Source organism: Capricornis sumatraensis, chromosome 14 (genome assembly GCF_032405125.1).
Source record: "Capricornis sumatraensis isolate serow.1 chromosome 14, serow.2, whole genome shotgun sequence".
NCBI lineage: Eukaryota > Metazoa > Chordata > Mammalia > Artiodactyla > Bovidae > Capricornis > Capricornis sumatraensis.
The window spans coordinates 11,048,794-11,071,615 of NC_091082.1; the positions used below are offsets into that span (position 1 = coordinate 11,048,794).

The window sequence follows — 22,822 nt, forward strand, 5'->3', positions numbered from 1 at the left end:
CTCAGCGCCTCACGAGATGACAGTGCTATCATTAGCAGCTTTGACTGTTAGAAGGTTTTCTTCCTTTGAGTGGAAACCCACCTCCCTGTAACTCACAGGGCCTGTCCTGAGTGTCCATCCTGATCCTGCTGAGAACCATTCTCCTCCGCCTTCAGCCATCTGAAGATGGCTTTCACAGGCTGCAGGTGGGGAAGGATTCCCTCTAGACCCCCACCCCGCTTTCTGGAGGTCTTGCTGAAGGGAGCTGAAGGGAGCCCAGGTTTACCAGTGGCCTCTGCCTGTGGCTCTTAGGCTGAGCAAGGAGAGGCCTGACCAGGGCAGAGGGTTTCCGGGCCATTGCCTCCTGTCTAGACACTATACTGTTATTAATGCCATTTCACTTCCCATTAGCTTTTTTGGCAAGAGAAATTCTTCCACTGCTCTGGTCTGTGTAAGTGAATTACTGTGGTGCTTAGCTCAAAGCAGGAAATATTATGAGAGGGTAAGAACTGCAAACCCCCTGGGTCTGGCCTGACTCATCTGTGAGTCTAGTCTCTGGGTCTAAGTGCTGGGCAGAAAGGAGGCAGGACAGCTTGCCTTTGAGCTGGCTATTCCTGGCTTGTCTGTGATGCTTAGCAACTGTCTTTTTTGGGGTGGACCTGTGGGGTGTGTGTGTGTACATGCATGTGTTTGTGTGTGATGTGGCAGAGTAATCTTCTAGAACAGCTGTCGAGTGCCTGACTTCACCTCACCTATCTGGACCTTTCCTTTCTTACCTTGGCTGTAACTGAATCTCATTTTACTGGAAAAACCTTCTTGCAGGCTGAGCTGAACTCTACACGTGAGATGACCTCTGGACCACCCCCTCCATCCCCTCCAGTTCCCAGTGCAAAGAGATAACCAAGGAGGCTGCATTTGTGTGCAACCCAGGAGGTCCCCAAAGTCCGCTTCTGGTAACCTGGGCCAAGACCACAGGCCTCGGCCGACAATAGCGTCGCACGAGCCCAGGTGAAGCGCTCTGAGACCCCTGTGTGTGGAGGTGGTTGTCACTCTCTGCTGATACGCTCCTCGTAGGAGAGCCCATGCTAATCGCCTCAGATTTCCTCCTAATTAAGACGTAATGTGGACTTCTCTGGCCAAACAGAGGTTAAGAATCCACCTGCCAGTGCAGGGAATTCCCTGGCTGGGGAAGATTCCACACGCCGTGGGGCAACCACGCCTGTGCACACAGCCACCGAGCGCACGCGCCTGGAGCCTGGCTCCGCAGTGAGAAAAGTCACTGCGGTGAGAAGCCCGCACACCAGAGGAAGTGGCCCCTGCTCGCCACAACGAGAGGAAGCCCAAGTGCAGCAACAAAGGCCCAGTGCAGCCAAAAGACCTGCAGTGTGGCTCCTGATGCCCAGAAAAGGAGGCGCGAGGCCTTGGGCGTGCTCTCCAACCCTCCCAGGTCCTGAAGCGGGTAACAGCTGGGGAGCCACAGTGCCCGGGGCCGAGTGAAGAGTGGGGTGGGCTCTGTGGGCCCCACCACGGTGCCCTCGGTTAGCCACGTGACAAACGAAGGAGCATGTTTCGCCTGCCTGCTGCAGGAGAGGCTGGGGAGCGCTAGGGAGCAGAGACGGCCCGGGCTCTGTGGCACGGCACTGCTGTGGTGCACACAAACCTGGGGCCCTGGGGAGAGCCGGGCACTGGGACGGACCCCTGTCTGCCCTCCTCTCCCCAAACTGCTGCCCTTCCCTTCCAAATGTTCCCAGATCCAGGGCTTGCTGTTTCTCCGCTGCGGGGGAAAGATTCAGGAAGCTGCAGGGGAGATTTTGTCTCACCAAATTTCTGCACACCATGGAGAATGGCCCATTAGAGCCCAGATCTGAGAGGTGCATCACTTGACCCTGGGGCCTTGGGCCTCTTGGCCAGGGGGCCCCCTACGCAAATGGCCATAGGTCACAGCTGTCTCCTAGCAATGGGGGTAGGGCCAGAGGGGACAGAACGCGATCACTGTGCACAATCTGGGAAGCCAGAGAAGGTGGAAGAAGCCATAAACTCTTCATTACTCAGGGTCATGAGATCAGGGATGGCCGATTATATCCTGATAATTCAGAGCTTTGGGACAGCTCCCCAAGGAACTCCAGGGTTTATGCTTCATCTGTACGGTCCCTATCCCCGTTTTGGAGTATCCTCATTTCCCCTTAACTTTGGGGGACACTAAAAGCCAAAAGACAAGGATGAGGTTAAAAGGGGGGTTGGAAGGAAGCCAGTCCCCTGTACCTCCCAGGTCTCATCAGCCTCCTGACTGAAGCCTCCAATGCTTTTATTCACACACTCATCAGAAACTTGTCATGAGCACCTACCCTGAGCCAGGCAGTGTTCTAGGAGCTGGGATAAACATGGACAAAACTCTGCTCATAGGACCTACCGTCCTAGGAACACAAGGCACCAGGGAACATACCTGCGGCAGAGTCCCGAGATGAGCCCCATGGTAATACTTAGAATCCTGGAGGCCATGGGAGGCTTCCTGGAGGAAGTGACATCTAAGCTGAGACCCAAAGGATGCCAAGAACTAGTCAGATGAAGAGAGGAGAGAGGCTGTTGTGGAGACTGATCCAAGCTGAGAGAACGTTACATACAAAAGCCCAACAGAGACCGAGTGTAGCGGGTTCTAACAATTGGACCGCATTTGTGTGCCTGGATCTCGGGGCAGGAGGGTGGGACACAGCAGATGCACCGAGGGCTAGGCAGGGCTGGGATGTGAAGGGCTGTGAGTGCGTGTCAAGGAGTTCAGTCCGAGGGCAGCAGGAGCCGTGAACCACTTTCAGTAGGGAAGTGAGAGGATAGGAGATCTTTTCAAGAAAATTAGAGATACCAAGGGAACATTCCATGTAAAGATGGGCTTGATAAAGGACAGAAATGGTCTGGACCTAACAGAAGCAGAAGATATTAAGAAGAGGTGGCAAGAATACATGGAAGAACTGTACAAAAAAGATCTTCACGACCCAGATAATCATGATGATGTGATCACTAATCTAGAGCCAGACATCTTGGAATGTGAAGGCAAGTGGGCCTTAGAAAGCATCACTACGAACAAAGCTAGTGGAGGTGATGGAATTCCAGTTGAGCTGTTTCAAATCCTGAAAGATGATGCTGTAAAAGTGCTGCACTCAATATTCCAGCAAGTTTGGAAAACTCAGCAGTGGCCACAGGACGGGAAAAGGTCAGTTTTCATTCCAATTCCAAAGAAAGGCAATGCCAAAGAATGCTCAAACGACTGCACAATTGCACTCATCTCACGTGCTATAAAGTAATGCTCAAAATTCTCCAAGCCAGGCTTCAGCAATACATGAACCATGAACTCCCTGATGTTCAAGCTGGTTTTAGAAAAGGCAGAGGAACCAGAAATCAAATTGCCAACATCTGCTGGATCATGGAAAAAGCAAGAGAGTTCCAGAAAAACATCTATTTCTGCTTTATTGACTATGCCAAAGCATTTGACTGTGTGGATCACAATAAACTGTGGAAAATTCTGAAAGAGATGGGAATACCAGACCACCTAACCTGCCTTCTGAGAAATCTGTGTGCAGGTCAGGAAGCAATAGCTAGAACTGGACATGGAACAACAGACTGATTCCAAATAAGAAAAGGAGAACATCAAGGCTGTATATTGTTACCCTGCTTATTTAACTTCTATGCAGAGTACATCATGAGAAACGCTGGACTGGAAGAAACACAAGCTGGAATCAAGATTGCCAGGAGAAATATCAATAACCTCAGATATGCAGATGACACTACCCTTATGGCAGAAAGTGAAGAGGAGCTAAAAAGCCTCTTGATGAAAGTGAAAGAAGAGAGTGAAAAAGTTGGCTTAAAGCTCAACATTCAGAAAATGAAGATCATGGCATCCAGTCCCATCACTTCATGGGAAATAGATGGGGAAACAGTGGAAACAGTGTCAGACTTTATTTTTGGAGGCTCCAAAATCACTGCAGATGGTGACTGCAGCCATGAAATTAAAAGACGCTTACTCCTGGGAAGAAAAGTTATGAGCAACCTAGACAGCATATTCAAAAGCAGAGACATTATTTTGCCGACTAAGGTCTGTCTAGTCAAGGCTGTGGTTTTTCCTGTGGTCATGTATGGATGTGAGAGTTGGACTGTGAAGAAGGCTGAGGGCCGAAGAATGGGTGCTTTTGAACTGTGGTGTTGGAGAAGACTCTTGAGAGTCCCTTGGACTGCAAGGAGATCCAACCAGTCCATTCTGAAGGAGATCAACCCTGGGATTTCTTTGGAAGGAATGATGCTAAAGCTGACACTCCAATACTTTGGCCACCTCATGCAAAGAGTTGACTCATTGGAAAAGACTCTGATGCTGGGAGGGATTGGGGGCAGGAGGAGAAGGGGACGACCGAGGATGAGACGGCTGGATGGCATCACGGACTCGATGGACGTGAGTCTGAGTGAACTTCGGGAGTTGGTGATGGACAGGGAGGCCTGGTGTGCTGCGATTCATGAGGTCGCAGAGTCGGACGCGACTGAGCGACTGAGCTGAACTGAGAGGATGGGGTTTGCATGTTCAAAGGCGCCCTCTGCCTGCTGCTGAGCCTGCACAAAATGAGGGAGGCAGAGACCCGGTTGCCGGCTGCTGGGGGCTTGGGGGGAACTGGCGGCAGCGTGGACTTCCAGGCTCGTTGAGAAGGAGGGGCTCCCCACCCAGCCTCACCCCCCATCACCCCTTGCTGCGCAGCAGCTCAGCGTGGGGGCAGCGGCCCACTCCTGTCCTCGCCTGGACCTGCCCCGCTGCCGGGAGCTCCTGTCACTTGAGCACCATTGCGCTTGGGAACTTGTTTCGGGGCTGCCTGGGAAGACCTTGCTGCCTTTGTTCCTCCCTAGCCTGCTGGAGAGCAGGACTCCTCCCGGGCTGAGGGATGACGTGAGAGCTCTGAGGATAAGGCCAGAAAGGACAGGACAGCAAGCATCCTGAGGTCCGAGCTCCTCGTCGAGCCCAGAGAGGCTGAGAGCCCCTCCTTCTCGGCGACTCCTTAAGAGCAAAGCAGGATGGAGCGACTGGGACCCTAGTTCACCACTGGTGGGAATGTGAAACGGTGCAGCTGCTGTGGGAAACAGCACAGCGATACCTCAAAAACATCACAAATAGAATTGCCATATGATCCAGGAAGCTCACTTCTGAACTGAATGCAGGATCTCCAAGAGATATTTGCACACCCATGTTCACAGCAGCGTTATTCACAATAACCAAAAGGTGGAAGCAACACAAGCGTCCACCAACGGATGGCTGGGTGAACAAAGTGCGGTGAGTGCTCACAGTGGAGTGTCAGTCAGCCTTCAGAAGGAAAGGCGTTCTGACAACATGCAGCGCACGGAGGAACTTGAAGATATTATGTAAATGAAAGGAGCCAGTCCCAAAAGACTGTGCTGTTGCGGTACCTAGAATAGTCACATTCACAGAAACAGAAAGTAGAAATGGTGCTTTCCAGGGCTTGTGGGGAGGGGGAAATGAGGAGTCATTGCTTGTCTTCTTTGAAGATTTCTTTCTTTCTTTCATTTTTGGCTGCGGTGGGTCTCCGTCGCTGCACGCAGGCTTTCTCTAGTTGCGGTGAGCAGGACTCCTCTTCATTGCGATGTGCGGACTTCTCGTGGTGTGGCTTCCCTCACGGTAGAACACTGGCTCCAGGCACATGGGCTCCAGAGAGCTGGCTCAGCGGTGGTGGCACCTGGACTTAGTTGCTCTGCAGCATGTGGGATCGTCTGGGGCCAGGGATTCACCAGTGTCCCTTGCGTTGCAAGGTGATTTTTAACCACTGGACCACTGGGAAAGACCAAGGAGTCATTGCTTAAAGGGAAGTGAGATTCTGTTTTGCAAGATGAGAAAGTTGTGGAGGTGGTTGTACAACAGTGTGAATATCTTGAACACTTCTGAGCTGTATACTTAGAATTGGCTTTGCATGCATGCTAAGTCGCCTCAGTGGTGTCTGACTCTTCCTGACCCCATGGATTTTAGCCCACCAGGCTCCTCTGTCCATGGGATTCTCCAGGCAAGAATACTGGAGTGGGTTGCCATGCCCTCCTCCAGGGGATCTCCCCAACCCAGGGATCAAACCCAGCTCTCCTGCATTGACAGGCACGTTCTTCACCACAATACTACATTTTATGTTGTGTGTTTAAAAGCACAATTTAAAATGAGTTTTTTAAAAATCAGATGATTTAAATTAAAAAAAAAAGCAAAGCAGGGGCCAGGGGGTGGGGGTATAAACAGCTCCCCGTTTCTGAGGGCGTAGGAAGGGAGAGGTCGGCCTGTATTCTGACTCTCCTCTCCTGAGCAGCGCTAGGTGAGGACGTCTGATCCCCAGGGGTCCCCTTGCCCTCACAGGGTCGGGGAGGACATGAGGCGGCTGTCGGGGCAGCAGGAGAAGAAGTACTTGAGTGTTGAGCTGGGACCCAAAAGGCCAAGGTCACAGCTGCGGCTTCCCCATTGCACCTCCTACACACACACACACACACACACACACACACACTGCATCTGCTCTGAGCACACACTTTCAACTGACTTTCCCCTCGATACTAGCCCTAGCTTGCCTCTTCTCTGTAAATGCATTGGGGAGGCTGAGAGGTGGGGGCGTGAAGTTGCCTTGGTTCCATGCTCATCTAGAGGTGTCTCTGGCTTCCTCTTTTCTCCTCCCCACTCTGTCTCTCCACGTGATCTTAGCCACAGGGCTGAGAAACAGTTTCTCTGTTTCTCCAGAGAACTGAGCTGAGGTCCCGCTGAAGACCAGGGTTGGTTGTCTTGGTGGGTGGGACGCTCTTTTCACCCACATGGCGGGGAAGGCGGCCATTGACTCCCCTTTGCCTTCCTCACCCCTTGCCGGGAGCCAGCATGGGGAATCCTGCCTGTGGCAAAGGTCATGAGGAAAGGGGCCTGACAAAACGCAAAGGCGGGATCAGGCCTCAGGGGTCCCCCTGGACTTTCTCGAGCATCTACCCCCAAAACCAGAGTCTGCCTGCCTTACTGCATTATGTTTTCCACCTATTCTTCCGACATTACAGGGGGGCTATCCCCGACCACCTTTCTCTGGAAAGAGTTAACTTAGAGCTCCAGTTAATAGTCTCCTGCATATAAAAGGAGTGTCTCAGCTCAAACCCCTTTGATGGCTCTCTAACTTGCCTGACAGGTTTACCCGGACTTTTACAAATACGCATGAGATTGTTTACAGCCCCCCAAACTGTGAGAGGCATGGGAAGCCTAAAACATAGAGCCTTTCAGAGAGTTAAAAGTTATTAGAGTAGTGCTGGTGTAGGAGTTCACTATTGGGCCAGTGCTTGTTGCTAAGTTCCCATACCTCTTATCCGCTGTGCACCTGGGAGTGCCTTAGTTAACATAGTTGGAATGTAAGAAAACAAAATAGTAGCCTTAAAACTAACCACACCAGACTTTTGAGCTAACTGGTTCTCTCTTTGTTGTAACTTACTGCACCTTTGCTCCGTGAGAAATGTAACTTTGTTTGATGCTTTCTGAGGCTGACATGGATTAGAAATATAAAGAAAAAGCACTTTGAGGGAAAATAAGTTTTCTGGTTGAGCAGCCTTTATCAAAGGAGGGTCATAAAATGTTTCACAGGCCTCCAAGGCCAGAAGATAATGTACACAACATCATTTGTGGGAAAGGTATAGAAGTCCTTTTTGAAAATAAAGTAACGGGCCTTGCTTGAAGAAGCTTGGTCACCCCGTGTCTTGTTTTTTCTCTCACTTACTCTTTTATTTTCAGGCTGATCCCTTGGAGCATAGAGGCTCCCTGTGTTCACTTATCTGCCCAGGTTTCTAAGACCTGAACGGGAAGATGTTCTGTGTCTTCACTCTCTCGAGAGACCGGGAGGGCACTTGTGGCCTCCGTGAACAGGGCAAACTTCTTGTCTGGGGGTTTTATTGGGTTTCTATGTAAACCAAGGAATATCAGCCTCTTTCTCTCCTCTATTTTCTTATCTACAACATTCTTTCCTTATCTCTCTCTAAATCAATCGCTGACTCCGTCCCCGCTTTGAATTACCCTGGATCCACCGGGGCTGGACCCCAACACCCCTCCTCAGGCTAAGGCAGCCAGACCCACTGGCGTCCCAGGATTGTGCTGTTGGTGCGCCCCCAGACAGGCTGGACCGACGTAACCAGGGCCTTGAGTGTTTCCTCGGCCACCTCAGGCGTTCTCCAGCCCTTGGCTTTCCTCTGCCATTTGGTGTGGTCCATTTCTTGCTTAAGTTCCTGGGATCTTAACCAGAAACACAGGATGTGCTGGATAGGCCAGGTGTGCTTGGCTTTCCTAAATTTGGGGGCCTCTTGACTAGGATGTGGTGAGTATCCACAGAGGAGTCAGGAAGGACGACTGGTGGTGTCTGTACATTTTTCTTGAAAACCAAGCCTTTTCCTGGCAAAACCACTGGCCTCTCCAGACTTCACCAGTTCTCCTCTTCTGAAGACAGAATCTGTGTTCTCCTTAATCCAACTCTTGATCATCACTGCTGTGTGTTACTGGCATAATGTAGAAATTCTTTTACTGGGTAAGACTAAACTCCTTAACCAAATGATAGATTCTTAGAGAGAAACAGTCTTTATTTCTTTACTTTTGCAACAGGATCTTAAAGTGAAAGTGAAGTTGCTCAATCGTGTCTGACTCTTTGCAGCCCCATGGACTGTAGCCTACCAGGCCCCTCCATCCATGGGATTTTCCAAGTAAGAATACTGGAGTGGGTTGCTACTTCCTTCGCCAAGAGATCTTCCCAACCCAGGGATTGAACTCGAGTCTCCCGCATTACAGGCAGACGCTTTACCATCTGAGCCACCAGGGAAGGAACAAGATCTTAAAGAGGTCTTCATTTTGTACAACTATTACCATGCTTCCTGCATTTCCCATGGGTGTCTCAGTTGTGGGTGCCCAAATTGTTTACTTTTGAGGTGACTACTGTGTATGTCCCTTGTTGATTTTCTCTTCTTCATTGTTAACTGGTGTCCCCGCCCCACTGTTAATTCTTCCATGGCTTTGTGGGTGATTTAAATATTTCTCTAACACTGATTTTTGTCAACAGCATTAAACTCTGCATTTTGGGGGCAAGATATGCAGTTTTACTTTGCAATTAGGGCTTGTATCTTACTTGTTTCCTGCTAACCTCCCACAGTCAGCAGAGCCTGGACAAAGACCTTGGCCACAGGAGTGAGGTCAGCCTGAGACTACAGAACAAAATTGAGTGAGGGTTAAGGTTGGAGTGTGGTCAGTTCATTAGTAAGTGTTTCTGTTTTTTGTTGACTTTTGTGTCCTGGCACAACCTGTGAAAGCTCGTGAATTAATACTCACTTACCAAGAACCTCTGCATTGCCCTTCCGACACTTCGATGGTAATCAGAAAGCACTCTCAACATGCAGCTGTAATTGCCAGCCCCCCATCCCACCACGGAAGGCAGCTCTGCACAGCTGAGCCCACATGTGGGCGGGGAGGCCTGGGGCGGGTTGAGAGCTAGTGAATGGGAGTCAAAGGGCTCTGCTTCTGTTCAGTCTGAGGGAAGACTTCTTAAAAGGGGGAAATGTTGAACCCCATGGGCCGCCTTGTGAGGCAGGGAGCTCTCTCAGTATTGAAGTGAGGGTGAAATGATGGGGTGGTTGTGGAGAGAGCTCCTAAGGCAGAGAGGAGCAGAGGCTGAGAACTTCCAAAGCGGAGAGGCGATTAGTCCAGCTCCTCTGTGCTATGGCGCGGGCTCCTGTGGGCAGGATTGGGCTCTATTCGTTCTCGCGCTCCTCTCCAGAGCAGCTCATAAACAGTCAGAGCAACTTGCTTCTGCTGTGCTGTGCTCAGTCGTATCCGACTCTTTGCAACCCCGTGGACTGTAGCCCGCCAGGCTCCTCTGTCCATGGGATTCTCCAGGCAAGAACACTGGAGTGGGTTGCCATTTCATTTTCCAGGGGATCTTTCTGACCCAGGAACCGAACCGGAGTCTCCTGCATCGCAGGCAGATTCTTTACCAACTGAGCTATGAGGGAAGCCTAGCAACTTGGTTGATGGTTAGTAAGTGAATGACTGTCTGACTGGGTGCATTGAATGAATGAACCAGTTCTCATCTTCCAAATGGTCCTCAGCATCTGGCCCTTCTAGCAGTCAGTTCAAGGTTACGTTTCCCCACAGTCTTTCCCATGGGAATCAGAGTGGGTGATGGGGCCCTGAGGAAAGACTAGAGGTCATGAAACAGCGGCAGCTGGGCGGCGTGTACAGGGTGTTTTAAATATGCTGAGCTCCGCTACAGTGGCTCTCAACCTTGACTGTACGTGTAAGTCACCCGGGAACTTTTTTGAAAAAGTAGTAATGTCTGTATCTCACCTCTAGAGACTCTGATTTAATTGGTCTGTGATGCTGGGCACCACTTTTCAAAGCTCCCTAGGTGGTTCTAATGCACAGTCAAGGTGGAGAACCACTACCATACTAAGTGCCGGGGGATTTATATCTATTTTCTCATTTAATCCTCACAAGAACTTGCAAGTTAGGTCACTGCTTCTCAGAGAGTGGTCCTGGAGCAGCGGCACCCTCTTGAGAGCTTGTGTTAGAAACACAAACTCTGAAGCTTCACTCCAGATTTGAGGGTGCGCTGTGCAGTCTGTGCTTCAGTTGCCCTCCAGGTGACTGATGTGTGCTCAGGCTGAGAACCGTGGAGGTGCTAGCAGCCCTCCTTCTCAGATGAGCCAGACTGGTGCAGTCAGTAGCCAAGGTCTCAGGGATGGTAAGGATCACCACGAGGATTTATTTTTATTTATTTGGCTGCACCGGATCTTAGATGACGCACGTAGGCTGTCCCTTCAGTGCTCAGGCTTCTCTCTAGTTGTGGTAAACGAGCTCAGTTGCCACGTGGCACGTGGGATCTGAGTTCCTTGACTAGAGATACCACCTGCATCCCCTACATTGGAAGGTGGATTCTTAAGCACTGGACCACCAGGGAAGTCCTCACAGCAGACATTTAAATCCAGGTGTATGGCTGTGTAGACACCACACTGCTGTGGGGAGGTGACTGGGTTCTCTTGCAGGCCCTGGGTTGATGATTCTTTCTCTTTCTCTTTGCTTGATGCCAACACATAGCTCCATCTGGAGCCCAACTGCTATTGTCCTGGGGAAGCAAAGGGCAGAACATCCCAGGATTCATTCTAAAACAGTTTTATTAGGTGCTTAAAATAGCTTCTGGCAGATGGTGTGTAGAATGGGGACTGGAACAGAGCTGCAAATGACATTTACAAAGTTGTGTGTGTTTGTGCAAACACATGGATGTGCACATGTGTGTGCATAGGGGGTGTGCATAGGGGGTCAGAGAAGTTGAGGAATTGGGGAAGGGGTCTAAAGGAGAAATAGAACAGAATGGATGACTCTCATCTACTCAGGATTAAAGAGAGGGGCTTCAGCCTGGGTTTCCCAGGGAACTTAGGTGAATCCTGTGCCTTCCCTGGGCACATGCTTGTCAGATGGGTGCTGCTCAGTGGCTGAGTGAGCTCTCCTGGGGCTCTCAGGGCTGGGGGACCATGGAGCTGAAGTAGGGGGTGCTGTGGAGTTCCAGGGAGCTTATAGGTTTTGATGAGTTGAAAGCTTGATGCTTTGATTGGTTAGGGGCAGACAATGTTTGCAAATGAAAATGCTGAGAATTCGCTTCCTCTTCCTCATTTTAAAGGAAATGTCTATATGAGGAAATCTGAATCCATTTCGTTTAAGAATCCACCTTCCAGTGCAGGGGATGCAGGTCCGATCTCCAGTCAAGGAACTAAGATCCCACACGGTACATGGCAACTGAGCTCGCTTGTTACAGCGAAAGAGAAGCCCGCACACCGAAGGGTGGGGGATGTCCATCAATCTAATCCTCCCAGACAGACCCACAAATTGTGGGTGGCCCTGTTTCCTGTGGTAACACCCAGCAAAAGGCCTACCGCTGTGAGTGGGACTCTGGGACCCTCTAACGCAGTAATCCTTGGTCTTTCTGGATTTGGGGCCCATTTCAGTCTTACTAAATCCAAGTTGCCCTTTCTCCAGAAAATGTCACATATGCATGTGCACAGAAAAATTTGCCAGCCTTCCACAGTGGCCCATGGACTCTCCAAGTCCATCTGTGAATGACTGACTCTAACGGAGGGCTCTGAGGAGAGTGCCCACCCGTCTCCCAATGACTAAGTCCAGCCCTAAGTGGAGGGATCTGGTCCCTCTCCTCCTCTCACTGTGAAACGCACAGAGATATAATGATATTGAGGCCATTAGAAGGCAGGGGTCTAGGCCAGGGGACTCTGGGAGGCTGGCTTCAGCTGAAGGAGGTGGATTTCACCACGCCTTGGCCTCCGAGCCCCGTAGCTGGGCACTGCCCCTGCGTGGCCCTCTCGGCCGCGGCTCCGCTGCCTGGGTCAGCCCACCCCGTGGTCCTGGAGCCCGTCTGTGGGCTGTTGCTCCTGCGTACCCCTCACCAGCTCCTGTGAGCCGTCAGTACAAGGGACTCCACCTCCTCTCTCCTCTGCAGTCAGTACCTGGTGATGTCCATCCAGCTTCGCCCCCCGCCCCCATCCCGAGAGGCGCACACGTCACTCACTCCGTGTTCGGGGTGTAGAGCACGGTGTGGGGAGGTGAACAGAGCGTGGGAATTCAGAATTAGAAGACCGGGTTCAAATGCCCATTCTACCTTTATTGGCTGAGTGACCTTGGGTAAGCTTAAATTTTCCAAGTCTCAGTTTCCTTGCCTGTATAATGGGAATAATAATCACCTCTGTACAGCACAACTCATTGTGACTAAGAGCAAGAGAGAAAGCACGTATCAATGAGCTTAGTAATAGGCCACCAGAGGCTGCACCTTGTTCTGGTCACATAGGTGAGCCTGGGTTCTTTCTTCCCTCAGAGGCTGACAGCCTGACGCTTTTTGAGTCCTGAGGGTGGCAATGAAGGAACGAGGGATCGCTCCTTAGTGTTTCCTTAGCCAACTGGTGTTTTCTTGTTGCCAAGGGAGCTGCCATTTCCAACACTGGCTCTTCTGCCCTAAGACGTACACAAGCAAGACAAGCAGGCCTCTTTTTGTGCACAGTAGTGGGGGGGCTATGGCAGAGGGAACTCTGGGTTCCCCGGCTGGGGACTGTAGGAAAGGAAACCGGAGGGGCACAGGGGCTTGGAGTGCATGGTGGAGATGGGCGGTGGGGACACTGGTCGGTGGCTGTGGCGGGCAACGCGAGGTCTCCAGGAGCAGAGCCAGCTTTTGGATGAAGGTGAAAGGAGAATGGCTCAAGAGGACACTGTGGTTCGAGAATGACGTGGGCCACTGGGTCAGAAGAGGGCCATGGGGACCATGTTTTCTAACGGATGCTATAAAATGGGCACAGAGGCCAGAGGAAGCAGTAAGAGGACTCTTGCCACCTAGGTATCTGCTTGGTGCGTTGCTTGGCTCCAAGGGGAGCCTGTGATGCATTCCTGACTTGGCCAGCCGATGTCTGAGCTCAGACGAAAAGGAAGCTCGTGGGCAAAGCCTGCTCTGGATGTGACTCTGATCAACAGAGGACTGACTGGTGAGAGACAACAGAACGTCCAGAGAAAGACACGGTGGAATTTTAGAGTTCCCAGTATCTAAGGACACAGAGGGAGAGGGGCAAGATCAGACACCCGGGCTTCTAAAAGGCACGCTCCAAACATTTTCCAGAAAAGAGTTAGAAGCTGTGGCTGATTCTCAAGAGAATATAGTTCAAGAGGTTTTAAAACTGAAGGCCTGACAATGAAGCCACAAATTATCCTGAGTTAAAAAAAAAAAAAAAAGAGGGCAGCATTTAAAAATAGATGTGGCTGCACAGAGAGCTCTCTAAAATCTGCACACAGGTTTGAGAAGTTTCCGTGTTCTGGAAATCTATTGACATACTTTAAAAGCACATATATTTGAATAAGTACAGCAGTAGTTAAGACAGAGCTTTTTGGAATTAGCATTTGAATTCTGACTTTGCCACCTACTAGCTGTGTGACCTTGGATAAGTCCTTTAGTTTTTCTGAGCTCTGGTTTAAATTTGTAAAATGGGGATAATTGCACCCACTTTATTTAACTGTTTACCTGTTTATCTTAGGCTGCTGGGTCTTTGCTGCTGGACAAGGGCCTTCTCTAGCTGTGGAGCGCAGGCTTCTCACTGCGGCGGCGTTTCTCGTTGAGGGGCACGGGCTCTACGGTGCGTAGGCTCTCTTGGTGTGGCTCACAGGCTCTGCAGCCTGGGCCTCAGTAGCTGTGGTGCAGGACTAGTTGCCCCAAAGCATGTGGAGTGTTCTTGGGCCAGGGATTGAAACCATGTCCCCTGCATTGGCAGGCGGATTCCTAACCACTGGACTACCAGAGAAGCCCTGTGCCCACTTCATAAGGTAGCTGTGACTGAAATGAAATGGTCCGTCGAAATCCCTACTAGAGTGGCTGCTGCTGCTGCTGCTGCTAAGTCGCTCAGTCGTGTCCGACTCTGTGCGACCCCGTGGACTGCAGCCCACCAGGCTCCTCCGTCCATGGGATTTTCCAGGCAAGAGTGCTGGAGTGGGGTGCCATTGCCTTCTCCACTAGAGTGGCTAGCATACGGTAAATGCTCAACGTTAGCCATTATTACCATTCTATAAAAAAATGCAAAACACTGTCAATCAAAGGGCATCTGTAAAAGCGTGGCCCAAATGGGTAACAGTTGTACTAGGAGGCTAGGGATGTGTGTGGAACCTATGAGGAACACACAGGGTTCCTTTGGTAAAGCCATCCAGAAGGGAGGTGGACTTCAGGCCTGGAACAGCCAGTGGGGTGTCGTCCCATCGCTTCTGCTCATGCAGCACCCCATGGCAATGCGCTGTCGGGGAGCGGGCAGGGTAAGGTCTCCCGCCTCTGCTGTTTCTCCCTTGGAATGACTAACGTGCTTGAATGGTGAGCATAATCAGGACGGAATTAGGGGCTGGTGAAGATCATCCGTCGCTGCCTTGTGTAAATTCCAGTCTCTGTTCTGAGGCAGGCACTGGCGGAATTAGCAGACATGGCGGTGGGGTCCTGACCTAGGTGAGCTGCCGTGAAGAGTCGCAGGGAGAATGAGAGCGGTCAGCTCGGCTCAGTTCAGTCGCTCAGTCGTGTCTGACTCTTTGCAACCCCATGAATCGCAGCACGCCAGGCCTCCCTGTCCATCACCAACTCCCGGAGTTCACCCAGACTCACGTCCATTGAGTCAGTGATGCCATCCAGCCATCTCATCCTCTGTCATCCCCTTCTCCTCCTGCCCCCCAATCCCTCCCAGCATCAGAATCTTTTCCAATGAGAGGGGTCAGGAGCCTGCAAAAGCGTAAATGAGGCTTTGATTTGCAAAAATGAGGGAAAGGATAGACTTAGGAAATGGGCATATTAGTGTGCGTCTCTGCCAAAGTTCTAGAAGCGATGGTTAAGCTGAGGCCATCGCTGCTTGGCCTCCCGAGTGGCCTCTCTGCGCTGCGCACGCCTGTGATCTGAGGGATCACATGAGTCAAATCCAGCCACGTCTGCTCAGCTCCCTCCTGTGTCTCCCCTCTCACTGGAAGGAAAACTTTGAGTCTTCACAGGAGCTTACGAGGCCCAGCCCCACCGCCAGGCTATTCCCTCCCCTCCGGGCTCAGTTCCTCTCCCTCCGCCCTCCTCCTTGCTCTGGGCTTCCTTCTTGCCTTCTCCGTTGGGACCACTCTTCCTCCAAGATAACTGGTTGGTTCCCTCCCCCAAGGCGTTGCTCAAATGTCAGCTTCTCAGTGAGGCCTTTCCTGAGCCCTCCAATGTAATCTCCCCACCCCAATTCATCCTCTTCCCTGACACAAGCTTCTCTCCATGGCTATACATATTCTTACTTCTCTATCCTGTTCATCAACTTCCTTCACTCACTGAAATGCAAGGTTTATGGGCTCCGAGAGTTTATCTGCATCCCCAGTTGCCCGAACTGTGTCAACTGCATAGTGATGTTCATTAAATGTTTGTCGATGGGAAGGCAGAAAGGAGAACAGCAGGAAAGAAGGTGGCTGGTACGCTAAGAAAGAGGTCACTAGAACAGCATGACCTACCATCCCAGTTTTCCCAGGACAGAGTTTCTGAAACAAGGGACTTTCAGTGCTGAGGCCAGGAAAGACTCAGTTGGCCATGCTACGCTAGATCAGCCCAGCTCACTGCCTCCTGAACATGGAGACTAGTCTGACAGCTCGCAGCCCTGCCTTACACTCACTCTCTCCTTGTGTTGGCAGAGCCTCCCGTGATCAGTCTCATGGGAGAATGCAGGGACATGGGCTGCCAAAGGGTGTGTTTAAGTGGTTTGTAGTTGGCTGAGCATCTCAGATGTGTTGGTGGATGGGTCCATGCTGTGGGAAGGCCGCTGTGGTGAGCCACAGAACCATATCCTGGCCTGCATCTTCACCATCTGGGCCGCGGATGAGGACAGAAACAGGGTCGGATCCTGCAGAGGCGTGTCCTAGCCAGGGACAACCCACACCGTCAGCAAGTCTGAGCTGGCCTTGGAAATCATCTCAATAGATGGAAATGATAGGCCCAATGTAACAACCTGAAATTCAAACAGTGACAAATACTGCTTTCTATTTAGCATTTTTTAAAAAGCAGTCTTAAATATCCAGAAGAGACCAGGCTAAATAGCCGCTTTGTTTGTCTTAACCCCAGCATGTTTAGTTGCCCACACACCAGTCTAGTGGGAAAGCTAAGACTTTGAATGGCACTTAGGTTGCATTAATAGACATACAGGGCATGAGTCCCACTGTCCTCCCTCTTGGTCGCAACACACCTGAGCCGTGTGCCCAGCTCTGTACCAGGGTAGAGGCTGTCATTTGACCAGTTTCTAGCTATTCCAGGACACAGCAACCCCAAAGTGTCTATCCCTCCCCTTCCCAGCTGGCTTCAGCCTGGCAGCATCAGCTCTCTTTCCAGGAGAAAAGAGGCCACTCACCCCCATCCTTCCCCAGCTCACCTAACTTCTCTGGGGGCAGCCACATGCTCAGGACCAGGGAATTCAGTTGAGACTGGGGTTAAATCACCATAATGCCTTTCCCCCCAGAAGGGAATCACTTTCAAGGACTCAGTGCAGGGAACTCCCAAGGGCATGGAGCCAGAGCAGCACCCCTTTCCCTCAGGGCTCCCTGCCTGTAACTCAGGAGTCTTTGGGAAAGGAAGGTAGCAAAGATATTTCTTATCTTCCAGCCTTTCCACCCTCCAACCCCAGGCATGTTTACAAGCATTTGCTCTTGCAGGATCTGAGGTATGCTGGGGTCACTTTTGGGTTTGCTATGACTGAGCCTGAGCTCTTAGAGGCATTCTGGGTGGGAGTTCTGAGGTGGCAAAGGAGGTGTTGCTGGGAAAGGGCTGCAGCGCTCACAGGGCTCTGGGTGCTTATATAAAGGGCCAGCACCTGGATTCTCCTTGCCACATGGGCCCGTCTGGGAGGCAGCACCTGCCCTTCATCCTAGACAGAGGAGGTGTTGACTCCTGACTTCAGTTTTCCAAGATCAATGCAGGTCCTGCCCTGCCTCTTCCCCACAGAGCTTCTGGATCATGGAGGATGAACCCTAACCAGCAATGAATAGGCTGCCCCAAACTTGGCTATGATGGTCCTGAAGCTTTTCCAGCTCCCTCTCCTAAAGAGGGCTTCCATTGTGGCTCAGCTGGTAAAGAATCTGCCTGCAAAACAGGAGACCTGGGTTCGATCCCTGGGTTGGGAAGATCTGCTGGAGAAGGGAAAGGCTACCCACTCCAGTATTCTGGCCTGGAGAAGTCCATGGACTGTATAGTCCATGGGGTTGCAAAGAGTCGGACACGACTGAGCGACTTTCCTTTTCACTTTCCCCTAAGAACATGTAAGTTGTGCATGGGAAAGAGCACATGTGGGTGGAGCCTGCTGACTCAGGGCAATGGGCTGTCCTTTTGAAACCAGGCTGAGTAGCCCCGCAGTAGAGGGGAGAGGAGCCAATGGACCAGCCTCCAGCGCCCCCTAGTCCTGCAACCCTCTCCCAGGGCCATAACCTATACCACTGTCTAGGAAACAAACAAACAAACCGGGACCTAGAGGAAGCAAAACATTGCAGCCACGCCAGGTTGGAGCTCCGTGGTTCTCCAAGTGTGGTCCCTAGACCAGCAGTATCAGTATCACCTGAAAGCTTGTTAAACATGCACACTCTCAGGTCCCGCCCAGACCTGGATCAGAAACTCTGGGGGTGGGACCAGCCTCCGTGCTGACCCAGCCCTCAGGTGACTCTGATGCAGGCTGGTGTGTGAGAACCCTTCTGTCCAAGAGGAAGAAGTCTTCTAAACTGGCTTTTTGCTGAAGGTCTTCAGAGAACCCTACTGTCTTTGTGTTCATTGGGAGAAGGGCATCACCCCCTGACTTGGGTGAGGGCTCTTTCTTGTGTCCATGGGGTCAGAAGCTCTGGCTACGGGTCTGCCTTCCACTTGCATCTACATTTGCAACCTTGAAGGTGACTTAAAGCCCACTTCCTTCATGTCTGCTAACTGTGTCTGTAACATTGGAGTCCTCAGGTTCACACGTGGCTTCTCTTCCGTCTCAAGAGACCCGTCTCAGAAACAAGAGCTGTTGTCCGGCAGCCTCTTGCTCCGGAACCCCCTCTGGCTGGCCACGGCAGCCCCCTCCCCTCGGCGCTTCTGCTTTTCCAACAGATGTTTCTCTTCACATTTGGTCCTAAGAAGTTGATCCATTAAAAAAAAATAATACTGCAAAAGCAAGCCTGGCTCCTTGCAAGTTATACTGAAATGGACTGGAAAGATAGATGCTGCCGTCTCCCACAGCCCTCCCCGCTCAGACCCTCCATCACCCCCACAGACCCCTCCTGCCCCAGTGAGCCAAAGTCCTTGCTGTCTTGACGATTTGAAATTCTCTGCGTGACTCTGCCTCTTGGGTTTGTTTAATTAGAAATAGGCTGGGAAGGGCTCCCTATGTACTGGCATGTTAATTGCTTATCACAGAAAAGGAAGGGGTGATGGGGTGTGGTGATGGAAATTTCCACTGTCGCCATCTCCAGACTCTTCTCCATTTTTCTCTCCCTCTCACTCCATGCCTCCTCTTCCTTCCTCTCCTGTCAGCCTCTCTTGCGCACCGTCCCCAGATCTCCTGCTCAGGTACAGGGCTCTCTGGGGAGCAGTCCGGAGGCGCCTGCAGGTCAGACTCCAAACCTGCGGGGCGAACCGCGCCTCTAGCTCCAAGCTCCCCGGACTCCCTCATCCCCCAGCCCTCCTGTCACCCTCAGGCTCCAAAGGGATTCAGAACTGAGAGTTCTGTAGCTACACTCAGTATTTGAATGATCGCTTCTCTTTTGTTCCCTTCCCCTCCCCTTATTATTGTTATTCTTATTTATTTTTATTTTTTACAAAACAGGAGCAAAACTGAGTTGAGGGGAAGTGACACGTTTCTCCACGAAGATACAAAATTGCCTACAGAAAGTCACTGTCAGTGCAAGCCAGCTGCCGAGCAGAGCCGTTCCTGGGCATCCCTCTTCCACACGTCCTTTCAATCCAGCGAGGCCTGGGGGGCCCACGTGGGGCGCAGCTCCCCCCCAGGTGGGGAGGAGAAGCCTTCAGCCCTTGCCCAGGGTGGGGGAAGGAGCAAGCAACTGAGACTGCACAGAGACACGGAAGAGGAGGGGGTGCCTCCTGTGGGCCGGGGGCCTGGGGACGCAGGCAGGGGACATCCAGGCAGAGGCCCAGGGCTCTCCGGGCACAGAGCCGACTGGGGAGGTAGGCGGCTCTAGCCAGAGTCCTTCTTGCTCCTTGGAGCTGCTCCTCAGAACGGCAGCAGAGGTGCCCCCAGAAGGTAAGGGCGGTTCCTGGAGGCTGCAGGGGCACCCCCTGGGGCTCGAAGCTGGTTCTCGTTTCAGCTGCCAGGCCTCAAGCACGTGGGTCCAGGTCAATTTCCTGGCAGGGCGTCTGGCCCAGATTGCTTCCCTTTTGGTAAAAAGTAGTCCGAGTTATTTCTCTACTGCCGAGAACAGGCTGAGCTTCAGGAATTCTGTGACGATGGCAGGGACCGAGTCTCCCCTTCGGAGGACCTGGGCCACTTCCTCCCTGGATTCCAGCGCAGGACGAGGGGTGCCGACACCACCCGGGCGGAAGGGGTGCTCCAGCCCCAGAAAGCCCAGACTGGGAGCAGAGGCCGTCCACCCACGCCTTGCCTGGGCTGGCCGGAGCCAAGGTGGGCTGCCAGCCCAGCTGCCAGCAGGAGGACAGCGAGAGCCAGGATGGCTATGAGCCCGGGCCGGTCCCCTAAGCCTCTGCGGCAAGAGGCGGCCTCTGTAGTCCTGGCCCACACACAGGCCAACTGGGTGTGGGCGTCTGCGAAGGCCACCTGCAGACAGGCCCAGTACTCCGTGGCCTGAAGGAGGCGCGTGATATTGTAGCTGTGGGTGCCCCGTGGCAGGCGGGCCAGAGCGGTGGCCCTGTGGCCCTGGAGGGTGGAGGCGCTGGCCCAGGTGAGGTTGGTGGAGACTGTGTTGGGTGGGGAGACCCAAGACAGCAGGATGTGGTAAGGGTGGGTCTCCTGAACCCGGAGCTCCAGCCCCCACCCCTTGTCTCTGCCGTGTTGCAGGGGGGCCCGGCCGACCACCACACTGACCGTCTTCGTGTCGGCCCCGACCAGGTTCTGGGCCACACAGGTGTACAGGCCTGCTTCTCGCGCTGTCACCCTCCGCAGCTCCAGCGTCCCCTCGGGGTACACCCGGTACTTGCGGCCCGCCCAGGCGGCCGTCAGCCTAACCCCCGCGGGAGTCACCCAGTAGATCTCGGGCTCGGGCTCGGCCAGCGCCCGGCAGTGCAGCAGCAGGCTGTCTCCGCTGGCCACCTGGAGGCGCGGGGGGAAGCTGCGGGGGGAGATGAGGGGCAGGCAGTGGTCCGTCATCTCCCGGAAGGCCACCTCCCGCACTGGGAGGCGCTGAAGGTCCGGGGGCTCGGCACACAGCGTGGACTGGGGCTCGATGAAGCGGACGCGGGTGCTGGTGGCGTTAGCCCAGCGGATGACACAGTCGCAGCGGATGGGGTTGCCATGGAGACCCACCTCCTGCAGGTTGGGCAGGGACTCCACGGTCTGCTGGTGCAAGGCACTGAGAGCATTGTTGTTGAGCATGAGGGTCTCCATCTGGGGCAGGTGGCGGAAGGCTCGGGGGTGGATGAACGAGAGCCGAGGGTTGTTGGTGATGTCCAGCTTGGTCAGCTCAGGCAGGTTGACCAGGGCAAATTTGTCGATAGAGACTAGCTCTTCCATGTTGTTCAGCCCCAGCTCCTTGAGGTGCAGCATATTGGCAAAGTCCCCAGGCCCCACCCGCTGGAGTGGGTTCTTGTTCAGGTCTAGGAACTTGAGCCCCGGCACCTGCTCCAGCGCCCGCCGGGGCACACGGGCCAGCCGGTTGTCATAGAAGGAGAGGCTCTCTAGGCTTTGCAGCCCCTCCAGGGCATAGTCAGAGATCTCCCGCAGGTTCATGCCCGCCAGCACCAGGCTGCGCAGGTTGGCCAGGGGCCGGAAGTTCATGTCCAAGATGGCATCCACCTTGTTGCCGCCGATCATGAGGATCTCTAGGCTGGGCAGCATCTCGAACCAGCGGCTGTCCACGGCCCGCAGCAGGTTGGAGTTGAGGTGTAGCCGTAGGAGGTTGCTGAGCCCTGCAAAGGCCCTGGGGGCGATGCGGTAGAGCTGGTTGTGGTTGAGATAGAGTTCCTGCAGGCTGGCCAGCCCCGCGAAGCTGTGATCCTCCAGCCGGGTCAGCTGGTTCTCCTCCAGGTGCAGGCTCAGCAGCTGGGGCAGGGCACGGAGATCACAGTCTCGGGGGTCTGAAAAGCTGTTCTGGGACAGGTCCAGCTCCGTGAGATTGGCCAGGTAGCCCAGTTCACCCTGGTCCACGCGGACGATGCTGTTGCTCTGCAGAAGCAGGGTCTGCGTGCCTGCAGGCAGTGCTGGGGGGACAGCCGTCAGGAATAGGTCATTGCAGTCCACGGTGGTGGCCTCGCGGTAGGACGATCGGGGGGTATACCAGGGCCGGATCTGGCAGGCACACCCAGGGGGGCAGGGCACGTGCCAAGCTACCACAGGCACAGTGGCAGTGGCACCAGCCACCCATGCTAGCAAAAGGGGGGCCACGAGGAGCCTCATGGTGGAGCTGCAGAGCAGGGGACCATCCACAAGAAGAGTCTGGCGTCCCAGTGCTCTTGGCGGTTCAGCAGCCTGGCCAGGACCCAGGGAACCACCCCCCCACGGCAGTCATTCTATGCGGGGATGGGAGGGCACCATTTCCTGCCCTCCTGGGAACAGCGCTCCATCCTGGTCTACAGGTGCCGGGTCTGCTCACTCGTCAGGGCAGCCTGGAAGGGGAGGACACAGAGTTAAGGAGGGTTCAAAGGATCCGAATCTACCCCCTCCTCCCGCGTCTCCCTGGCTAGACTCAAGAGGCCAAAGGACAAGACGAGCCAGGGCTCCTGAGTTCCATCTTACAACACTTCAGCTTTGTTGTCCTTTTCTCCCATCTGCTGGGGGAGGGACTGGGAGTCTTCAGGGAAGGAGCGAGAGATTGAGCCTTGGAAGCTTCCAGGATAACTTGGGGAAGGTGTGTGTGTGTGGAGGAGAGGGGGTGGCTGGAATTGCTGTCATCTTCAGAGTCCTTCTGAACCCAGAGAGACGAGAAGTAGATTTTCCAGCCTGCCTCTCTTCTCTCCTCACTCCCTCCCCGGGTCACTGAGTAAATGGAAATAAAGTGATAGTTTTCAGACATCTCTCTGAACAGTGTGGGTAGAGGGTCGCAGAGCCAATTCCAGGGTAAGCTCCTAAGACTTTGAAAGTTGAAAGGCAGTGGGCCCCA

The 22,822-nt window shown here is 53.1% G+C and overlaps 1 protein-coding gene across 1 annotated transcript; it reads right to left on the reverse strand.

Annotated features, from left to right (window-relative positions):
* Nucleotides 1–19,408: 19,408 nt before the first annotated feature.
* LRRN2 (leucine rich repeat neuronal 2) lies at nt 19,409–22,361 on the reverse strand. The gene has a single exon (XM_068986145.1). The coding sequence runs from the start codon at nt 22,117–22,119 to the stop codon at nt 19,981–19,983; it is 2,139 nt and encodes a 712-aa protein (XP_068842246.1). The 5' UTR covers nt 22,120–22,361; the 3' UTR covers nt 19,409–19,980.
* Nucleotides 22,362–22,822: the final 461 nt, after the last annotated feature.

Coding starts and splice junctions, on each gene's coding strand:
- LRRN2 (XM_068986145.1), bottom strand. CDS start 22,119: ATGAGGCTCCTCGTGGCCCCCCTTTTGCTAGCATGGGTGGCTGGTGCC.